The sequence below is a fragment of the Hemibagrus wyckioides genome, linkage group LG13 (genome assembly GCF_019097595.1).
Source record: "Hemibagrus wyckioides isolate EC202008001 linkage group LG13, SWU_Hwy_1.0, whole genome shotgun sequence".
In the NCBI taxonomy this organism is placed as follows: Eukaryota; Metazoa; Chordata; class Actinopteri; order Siluriformes; family Bagridae; genus Hemibagrus; species Hemibagrus wyckioides.
Window position 1 is genome coordinate 16,639,644 of NC_080722.1, and position 11,176 is coordinate 16,650,819.

At 37.8% G+C, this 11,176-nt stretch overlaps 1 protein-coding gene across 1 annotated transcript in view; it reads right to left on the reverse strand.

Annotated features, from left to right (window-relative positions):
* The window catches only part of fam20cb (FAM20C golgi associated secretory pathway kinase b), a 32,748-nt gene that overhangs the window by 19,869 nt on the left and 1,703 nt on the right, over nucleotides 1-11,176 (reverse strand). Inside the window, exons 2-3 of the mRNA XM_058406576.1 lie at nucleotides 10,864-11,039; nucleotides 10,085-10,163 (exon numbers count right to left, since the gene is read on the reverse strand). Coding sequence (XP_058262559.1) covers nucleotides 10,085-10,163; nucleotides 10,864-11,039 — 255 coding nt within the window. The remainder of the gene's footprint in view (nucleotides 1-10,084; nucleotides 10,164-10,863; nucleotides 11,040-11,176) is intronic.

The following is an 11,176-nucleotide window of genomic DNA, read 5'->3' on the forward strand; positions in this document are numbered from 1 at the left end:
CTGTGCCAAATATTAAATCGAACCAGTTCATTGGAATTTAAGTGCGAATATGCTTGGAGACATCATTACTTGCAAGTTTCTACCAGTTTTTTTTTTTTAATTCAGCATTCCTAACTTACATAAAGTTGCTCCTTAGGTAGTGTGTTTATTTGGTCTTCTCTGTGTCTATAATTAAAGATGTTCCACAAATTCTTTCATGTCTGGATTCAGATTTATTGCAGGAACACTTCAGAGTAATTATACAGTTTGGTCTGCCCTGGCTGTTGGCAAGATTCGACTTGTGGTTGAGCTTTGTTTTCTCATTTTCCTCATGCTTAATTACGAAAGAGGCGACTCTTGATCTTGATTTAAAATCTATCTAAATCATATGGATTCGCGTCATCTTACAGACCTCGAAAAGGCATTAGACTGGTGATTTGTTTATCACAAATTGTGATGTCTTTACACAAACTTCATAAAAACCAACATAAACTGAAAGTATTACTTCAGATGTTAATCTTAACTGAACTGAGAAGAAAAAGCTTCAATCTGTGCTCATGAAATGGGTTAAAAGGGTTAAATAAGAGCTCAGGTACAGCAGGGACTTGGACATGGACTTTGCAACAGTCAGATGTAAAGCTGGAACATTACGTTTTCCAGCACAGGTAATAGGACCTTATATTTCTTGCCTATTTTTCGCTTATTAATGTTGAGAGAGAAAAAAGAAAGGCTGCCGAGGGAATAATTGCTTATAGCTGTAAAGTATACAGCTATAAAGTAAGCAATAACAGGGGCTAACTTGTTTGACAGATGTTCTATTAGTGTTAATGTAACACTACAAATAGATAAAAAGAATGATGTGTCATTGTCACATAAACACACATTTGACATGTGCTGTTACTAGAAACAACCAACTTTGGGGTGGTAACCCCACATCACACCTCTAGGTCAGTAATTATTTTCCTATAACAGCATGCCCCATGTGGTTTATAGCTTACCTATATGTGCTATAAAAGTTTAATCTGGAATACTCGGAGGACCCTAGACTCACATTACATCCACAGTGAATGCCAATGTGCATGGCCATACAGATCTGCCATACAGACCATAGAGAAAATAAAAAAATGTCACCTACTCGAAGAAAGGCAGAAATGAAATCATTAAATATTTATGAGAACGGTCTGTGAAATTTTATTGGTGACAAAACAAGCCAAAAAAGGAGGAAAAAAAATAAAAAATACAGCTTCACTACACCCTTGGCAACAGTGATGTTTGATGTTTTCACATTTTCCAGCTTAAGTTCCTTTCATAATACTCCAAGCACAAACACAAAGAACAGAAGAAACAACAACAACAAAAAAGCTACCTTCAAAAAACAACTAGGCTTCGAGCTCTTACTAAAGAAGAGGTCAAGTTGCAGAACTGGGAAAAGACTTCATAGCACACTGGCTGTTTTCTAGTAAACAGCACATTGTGTCTTCATACAGGACGGCACAGACATAGAATCCTAATGTATAATCATACGGCATGAAATGTTATACATTTTATTTTATTCTTAAATCGAATTGGTCAGAAAGGATTAGTTGCATATAACAGCGCGGTAGTTCCGGCTGTAACATGGACAAGGTTAATATTAATGTGCTCTTTGTAATCTATTATTTTTATAGTAACAGATCATACACAGAACAGACTCTCCACATAGCCTTAGACCAGTAAATAGCATTATTGCTAAACAAACTAAAATTGTTGTGTGTAGAGTGAATTTATGGACGGTTGTGAACGCTTTGTAACAGTCACGGTGCTTTGCGAAGTTTAGCAGCACATGAAAGTCTTCAGGACGGAGGAACTCTAGGTATTCTCGGTAAAATGACACGCTATGTGTTTTAAGAGAGCAAACGAAAGTTTAAAAAGAAGTTGAGAGAGAACAGGAACTAACCCTTCTCTCATTAAATCTTACTATGAACTGTTAAACTGTGTGTCTTTTCACAGATTCTGAAAAATGGGAAAGGAAACATTTGGCAAATTGCTGTGGGATAAGAGGAATAACACACTCCAGATCATGCTGTTACACAAATATAACAGCGTACATCCGCTTGCACGTTGTTGCCGCATCAACCTTCCCCCTGCTCCAGAGTGTACATTATTTTCATATAATAGCATGGTCCGGTCTGTAGTGCGTTATTCATTACATAACAGCAGCTCTGACAACATTGCTAACAACAACTCTACATAAAAACATCACATGTTTATATTCATGCACTTATATATATGCAATGCAGTCAAATAGATTAAATGTTCTGCACACAGGGACGTGCATGGCAGAAGCAGTAGCTTTTTGTGAGGAGAAGTTTATTTGGCATTTTTAAGAGTCTCCAGTGTCAGCACTCAGAGAGAAAGATGTAACACTGGGTTTTCTGACACAGGAAAGTGTGACACAGGATAGCATTTCGTGGTTTCTCTGTAATGCAAGCTGCATTTTTTGTCAAATCATATTCATGAGAGAGAGAGAGAGAGAGAGAGAAAGAAAGAAAAATTAGAGGTGTTGCTATAACACAAGTGATAACAGGAAATAACATATTTTCTGGACGTTCCACTACATTAAACATAACTATAAATGGATAAAAGGTCTTATGTTCTGTTCTTTAATTTAAAAAAAAATGTTAGCCTTGACACGTTTCTTTAAGAAACCTTGAGATGTACTGTCATAGAAAAATAATAATTCCCTTGGTAACAGGTGATGTGTCACACCACCCTGTCGCTGATTATTTTCCAGCACACCGCATTGTGTTTTATTCCTTACTTGATACATGATGTTGTGTGGATATGAATCAGGCAGCGGCTCCTATTATTTTCCTGCTGATAATTTCAGGACCTTTTGCAGCCCAACATATCATCGGTTTGTAGTAGTAATAACAGCAATATAAAAATATTTAAATACACAAACATTACAGCGTCCATGTTAAACACACAAACTACTTATCTTCCCTAGTCAACTGCAAAACAGTCAGGCTGTTTGAATAGCTGCATTCATGCCACATAATGTTTATAACCTGCTCTACAGTGAGCAACGCACTGCCTGTGGTTAAATGAAATGTTCTTCCACCACAACTCTTCCACCAATCTCAATTAAAATAGTTTAATAACAGAAAAGTTGACAAGCTCCCACACGGAAAGTAAGATGCTGCTGAATCTGTAACCCTCTTTTTAACGTAAGTCCTTTAAATGATTCAGCAGCAAAAGCTTATATAATATTACTAAAATAGGCTGTTTTTAGGGGAGGATTAAAGAAGCAAGACTCAGTGCTTCACGTGAGATTCTTGGATCAGGGCCATTTTTAAGGTGCGCCTGGCGGAGAACGCTGGAATTTACTGAAACTTGTGTTGCAGAAATAAGTGCCTCCTCTGTGCTCTGCTGTCTGCCAGCACCAGTGTTGTGCCTGAAATAATACATGCACATTATTTTGCATGATTTGAGATTAGCTCCCAAACACGGTCCTGCTTTAACCACAAATTAGATTCCAAAGCTCATATTTGCATATGCTGTAAAACAAACTGGCGAATGTGTGTTTTTTTTCCCCATGTTTTTTGCTCATCTTTGCAGAGTAAACAGATCAATGATTTCCTGCAAGCCTGTTTTGCTTTAGTGCTTTTAGCCCTCATCTCCAGTTTTAACACCTTCTAAGACCTAGTTTAAGCTAGCAGAATAGCTGGCTTTTTCTCAGCTTTATAATATATTAATCTCTCTTTTATTACCACGAAAGGGCCGTGTCCTTTTTTTTTGTGTCTCTATCATTTCATTCCAACACAAAAGACTTTGATCAATCATCTGTATGAGAGTCTTAAAAACAGAGAAAAGAGCAGGCAGCCGTTAACTCTGGGCCTTTATGGCATACGTGCAATCCTCCAAGCTTCTGCTGTAACAACTGCGGTACTGATCACAATACAAAGCTGCAATGAACTTGTGACACTCACACAGGGAAGAGGGAGCAGTGAGGATGAGACAAAAGCAACTACCAAGATACAGTGAAGCAGAAACTCACAACCACTTCAGAAAGAAGGACAAAAGTTGTGAATCTGAATCCAGGGTTAGATTCATAACTGGTTTTGCCTATGTACTTGACACAAGCAGGAATGACTAGTATAGAAAACATTCAGACAAGTTAAATCACCTCAGGCTCAGATGTAAAGAGCGTGTGAACCAGCCTGGGGTCCACAGAAAACCTGGAGCAGCGTGTGTTCGAAGTTAAGATGTACAACAGATGTCTTCTAAGTCTTGTCCAGGCCCATGAACTGCTCCACACTCTGGCAGGGGCTGATAGAGTTATGGTGCTGCACTTTCAGTTGTCCTCTAATTATCTGTCTTATTCAAAGCCATGTTTTAGATAGACTGGTACATGGTGTGTGCCAATTAGAGAGTCTGTCCTAGTGTGAAATAAAATAAGGTCAGAGCTTACGCCTGTGTTGTTATAATTAAGACTGACAATCAAAATGTTTAACAAGTTGAATTTTTCCTTTCTGCTTCGTTATTGGCTAATTATTGATCAGGACAGCACTTACAGGTTGGGATGCAGTTTTCAGAAGGGAATGAGAAAGTTAGCTAGCTAGTTTAGCTAAATAAAATCAACGTCTGATCTGTAGATTACAATGATACGTGTGATACACTCGGGCATTTTAGCTGGATGCCAGACAGCAGCTGAAGCAGTGGTGGTATTCTTGTTCAAACACAAACCGTGGAATATGCATCATCCTGACTGGTTGATTCTTGTTTGTTTATGAATGTTTCTCATCATAGCAGCTGGCAGAAAATATAATGTGATTAATCAAAACCAAGGATTCACTCAAAGTACAGGGCTGTTAAATATAAATGAATCATACTGACCTTTTTTAAACTTCATTACAGCACATTTGCTGTGTGTATATAACATTTATATATATTCAGCTGTGCCTTATGTGTGTTATGTTTACCACAAAAAAAGTGTTTGTAACTGTCAGAAAATGTTTCTGAAATAGACACAACAAGGTTGTGTAAAACCTGATGATCCATATAAATTTAAATCAATCTGTATTTCAAAAATATGCTTTAATAGATGGTATAATTTTCAAACATAAGCATTTCTGACCTTTTATCCAAACAAGTTCGTGGTCAATATCACACTTTTTCTGAAATCTAAATACTGAAAGATTATTGACAAAACAAGATTATAACCCTTTCCTTTAATTGTTTAAAATGTTTCCTGATCTTGAATCTTCCTTTCATTTCCAGCTTTAAATGAAAAAATGTTCAATGTGGTCTCAGATTTTTGACCTCACTGTAGCTGTATTTTTGATATTTATAGGCTATTTATATTTATATTTTTGATATTTATATGACTATGTGAGTCAGTATGTCTCCCAAAAATCTGATATGGAGAAGCTGTAACTGTATAGATGATCTAGATGAGATTTGAGCATAGAGTCATAGATCATGTGTCACTTAAGAGAGCTCTATAATATACCTTTAAGGTCACATCTTGAAAATCAAGAGATCTATGGTCTCTGCGTACTGTTAACCTTTGCTATGACGAAACCCTGTAGCTCATCAGACATTCCTACACTGATTCATTATGAAGGACTTTAACTAAAGCGTTGTGTTTGCTGTTCAGTTCATTTCTTCATCTCCGAAAGCTAATCATGCAATGAACAAACGTTAGAGAATAGTGGCCAACAGGTCAGGTCTGCAGGTTTGGCTATTCTAATATTTTACATGGCAAACAAGCTTGTTGTGTTTGGCATAAGGTTGTACAGTATGAAGTCAATGAGTTTGCTCAGTGGCTGGAAGGTATTTTTATACTTCTGGCTTAATGCAGCATGTCACATACAATCAAAGCTCAGAGTGAAATAACTGTTTGGAAGGCAGCTACACCAAAACTGCCAGTGGCCTGCTGCACTAAAGCAGATCCAACCATCAGCAGTGGCTCGTCAACCAAGCACATCTATTTAAATGCTGAAACCTTTTTTCTTTCTTTCTTTCTTTCTTTCTTTCTTTCTTTCTTTCTTTCTTTCTTTCTTTCTTTCTTTCTTTCTTTCTTTCATTCTTTCTTTGTTTTTATTTATTCCTGGATACATCAAATAGCTTTCCTTCAGTTTACATACTAAATTCTACATGTCTCAGGTCAACCAAATACTTAAGGCCGCATTTGTTAAGTCTGCAATCACCTGAGTATAAAACATTCTTGAGAAAGTCTTTTATTTGTTTTCTTCACCCGTCATCGACACAACACCACTCTGAGCTGAACTCTTTGCAAGACTGTAATCAATGGCAGCAAACTTGACCAAAATCTGTTTTTGTGTGTTTAAAAAGGTGCTAATTAAGTATGAATCATGTCAGTGTTTGTAAAAGCAGTCTGGCTCCTCTGAGAGCTGGCAGAGCTGCAACAGTCAGCCGCATAAAGGATCAAGACTAAGGCCTCTCCCACTGGAGATAAATCTCAGGCAAACAATCACCACCTGCCGCTGTCGACACTTACACTTAACGTACTGCAACAATGCAACTCCATGAAAAAATGACTGTCACAATTATGGTCAATCAGCCAGACAAGAAAGTGGTTCAGCAAACCAAGGACGGGTCGTGCCGGTCACATGACATCTAGAATATGACGACAAACAACTGGGGCACAAAGATGAATTGTATTAATGAGCCACTGTCTCCATTTCACACAAGAGGGAAAGATCTTTTCTGCAGTATTTTGTATCATGGAAAGTTTTTTAGACTGGCCTCTGCTATTTTATTGCAACACAGTATGACTCATTGCTCCTTGGTCTATTATTATGCTTGCCGTACTTTAACTATTGAGCAGGAGATTTGACCAAAAATATTACCTTCATATTCAATCAGTCCAAGCATCAATATGTTCGAATGATCTCTGGAATCTTGCGCATTATCTAGCATTACTCCTTTTCAGGTGCGTTAATGCAGCTTGTAAAGAGAATGTCCTAAAGGAAAATTTCCACAAAAAACCTAAAGCTTAAAAGCTTTAAGGGGATTTCATCCCATTATGCAATCTGTTCGGGTTGATATGACAGCATGCTAAACATGGGCAGACAGACATGAATCATGTCTATGCATCTGATTCACTAAACCACAAATGCTGCAACACGGAAGATCTTTACAAGAACACATTCAGAAAAAGGTTTAATGTTAATGCAAACGCTAAAATGGGTGAACAGGTCATCTCCACGGACGAATTCCAACATTAAAAATGATCAAGGGTCATACTTAAGACACTGCAGAGTCAAACACAACTCACAACAACCACCGTTTTCCTCCATCAAACTATAAGCTGGATCTAACACTCAAGTTGTACTCTAACCTTGAAAAAAGAATGACCTTTTCAACTGAGGCAAAGAAAAATGATAAAGCTGAATTTTGTGAGATTTTTACTTTGATTTTTACTACTGAAATGGTATATCTTATAAAATAAAGTACAGGAATGAGGTCTAGCTCAGAAGAAGCCAGAGTCGATTGTTTGCTTTGTGCTAATTATAGAAGGAACAGACTGTATGCCGATCCCTGCTCTCTAATAACATTTATTTTCTCACCAATGGACCATTGTTCTCTTCTGTCCTAAATACTCCCTGTACAGAAACCAAACACACTGTTGATGAAAGTAGTCCTTTGGGGGACTTATTTATGTACCAGAAATTGCTGTATGCTATATGTAACCTGCTGCACAGCCTTAGCCAGATGAAGGCGTGTTAACCTACAGTACTGGGCATAATCATTATTAACAGCAATATTTAGATGACAGAATGTAGCTTCTTTTCTTGTGCTTTTATTTCACATCCACATTTAACTGAACCTAATCAGATTTGTGATTTAAACATCGCTGATCCGATGAAAAGGACCTACGCATGATCCGAACCTCAGTCGGAGCTAAAAAAGACTGTAATTCAATGGAAGCCCACATCAAATACATGTGTGTGAACAACAAATCTGCTTTTATAAATAGACCTACTGTGCTTCACATACTTCATAAAGCTGGGACAAAGAAAACCCCAGCTAGGCTTCATTTTTGAAACTCTTCATGTCTACTAGATTAAGAGAAAAATCAAATGAGGAACTTGTCAACACCCGTCACACTTACTAAAGTCTACATCCTGTTAGGGGCATACAGGTAGCCGTTTTTATTCACAACCATGAACCAGTTTGTGAAGTTTAGCTAAAGTTATCTTATCAGACAACCTTACATATTGATGTATATTGATTTATAGCATCTGTATTTGTAAAAAAAAAAAAAACCCAAAAAAAAAACAATAACGTTAGCTAAAATTCATTTGTTTTTTTTTTTAATATAAAGAATAAAGTAGTCATGTTTATATTTTATCAGTTGAAGGCTGCATTTGTTGTTAAAAGGATAAGTCAATATGAAAAGCTGAGCCATGTTTAAAACTTAGAAAAGAGGAATAACTGCATTGCAAAATTACTGAGCACAGTCAATACAATAATTACGAAATGTCCTGAAAAAGAAGTAACCACTGGTGTACTTTGCAACAGACATCTAAGCTAGGCCAAAGAAAACACCAACAGTTGAAACACTGTGAGAAATCTAAAGACAAACCCAAAAACAACAGTCAGTGACATCACCAGCCTCCATAAAGCAGGGGTGAGGGAATTCTAGTACACCGTTCAAAAATGACTATGAGAAGAGAAATATAGAGGCCATACCACAAGATGTAATCCACTCAGCAGTAAGAATCAGAAGGCCAGATTGCAAAGAACTACAGAGTTGATACACAAAAGTTCAGAAGCCAAGATGAACCTCTAGCAAAGTAACTGAAAGGCCAAAGTGTGGGAGGAAAAAAGGATCTGCTAAAATCCAAACCATACAAGCCCATCTGTGAAACATGGTGGTGGTAGCATCATGGTTTGGGCTTGATCTAAAAACACACTGCCAACTCAACTAAGGACTTCATCAGGAGGAAACAGTGGAAGGTTTTATACTGGCAAAGTCAGTCCCCAGATCTTAACACAGCTGAGCAGCATTTCACCTCCTGAAGAGGAGAGTGGAGGGAGAGACCCCTAAAACCAACAACAACTATAAACTGAAATGGTGAAATCATAAGCTCTTATCTCATATCTATCTTTTGATCTTAAACACAAATGTATTTGCTTTACAGCACAAAAAAATGAAGAAGCCATAGAGGAGACTGTGAGGCACTATTATGCACTAAAAACACAACAGTGTGAGCCAAAAGAATTTCACCAGCCAGACCACCTGCACTCAGATAGCACCATGGCTGGAGATCGACAGAGAGGTGATTCAGTTTCTGCCATTTATAGCTTCAGAAAATTATAGGGAGACCATTATTACTTGTAGAAAGGGGCATGTCAAATCCACACACAGCAACCCTCCCACTGTAACCTATATTTATGACAGAAGATAAACCACCTTCTAACCTACTGTGATGGCTACCATAAATCCTCCATCAATGGCCCAAATCCAATGCTATTATTTAATGGTTATAATGAAAGATGATTCCAAATTAGATAAAGCAGCAGTGATAAAAGCGTACCTCCCAAAACAGCAAGGACGATTTTACAGGGCAGAAATAATCAGAAGTGTCAGGATAAAACCAGACAGGGATATCTTGCCAGAACAATTCTATGCACTGCAGCACTTATTTGTGACTAATGTTACAATCCCTTTAATATCATCAGACATTTGTTCTGAGCCAACACATTCACGGTGTTTCAGTTCAGAAATTTTGAAAGCAACTGCTCCTGGAGGAAATCCAAGTAGAAAATACGGGTCTAGGTGGCTTAGCTCAAATCAAAACAGATTTTAATGGAAAATCAAATAAAAGACTGTTTGAATGTGTCTTTATGGCTGAACACAAATAGATCCACACTTCTCTCTTCGCTGGCATTTTTCCCCTTTTTTCTTTCACAAATTGTCTCACACCTTGCTTTTTCGTGATTTCACACTTTTAGTTATTTTCATGCAAGAGTGACAGAGATTCCCTGTCTGAAATGCACACACACACACAATTATTTTTTAATAGTTCTGTTTAAAGGAAACTGACATAAAAACTAAAAACACTGCAGCAGCCATTTACATGGTACTTACTTCATAGGTTTGAAGAGCGCTTGGCCATAGTTCTGGAATGTCATGATGAGCTTCAGCTGCGTGCCTCCAGATTTCATGGCTTTAGAGAAAAACAAGAGCGAGCACATCATATAAACTCTCATAGCCCTGTCATTGTCACACACTTAATATAGTAGCTGTTTTCTTATTAAAGTTTTAAAAAAGTTACATTTGCTATTCAGAGCAGAGCTTATATCAATGATTTTTGAGACTGAAAGAAAACAAGTGCATTGAGATTTTCTTGGTAGGCCTTGGTTCAAAGGCCCCTGCCTACAGAAAGAGCAATCACAAATAAAGAGACTGCTGAAACAAAGAAAGACAGTTGACCTTAACAGGTTTTGATTTTCCACTGTGCAGTGTAAGTAAACTACGTTCTGTTCTAGTCAATAGTGTGTGTGTGAGTGCCAACACAGCTGCATCCCACTAATCACTGCCTGATTCTTATTAGACAGCTTTGGTTGCCTACATGCAGTGTATTTAAACACTGTATTCTTTTCGAGTCACATTTTAATTGAATGCAGATGAAACTGGAACTGCAGTGCAGATAACTTTTTATAATTAGATTAAAGGAAGCCTATAGTCAACGTACACTGACACACAATGAGCAAGCCGCAAAATCCCCTCAAATGCGTTTGAGGAAAAGAAAATGAATTTATAAATTCTCCTCTCTGTCTTCTTTCCAGCTCCAGCAATGCTGCTGTCCTGTTTAATAGCATTAGAGTGGAATCACACATATACATTACCCAGCTGCTGTGACTTACCAACACTGGTGATCCTCTGAGTAATCAGGTCCCTCAGCATTGCATCGATGACGGGGTTGTGACGGGAGTAGAGCTCATAACGGTTGATGCCAATGTGGAAGCGCAGCCAGTTAGGATAGGAGTCTGCTGTGAGCTCACCTGTAGGGGTGTACTCCCCATTCTTCTCCTGTCCATGCCTGTCCAGCATTCACACACACACACACACACACAGACTTTCACCAGCTGCTGTTTCTAAATAACGACTGAACTCACAATTCAGAAAGTGTGTAATTATTTCTGGCAAAGGTTTTCTGGTGTTATTACTATATCTGTT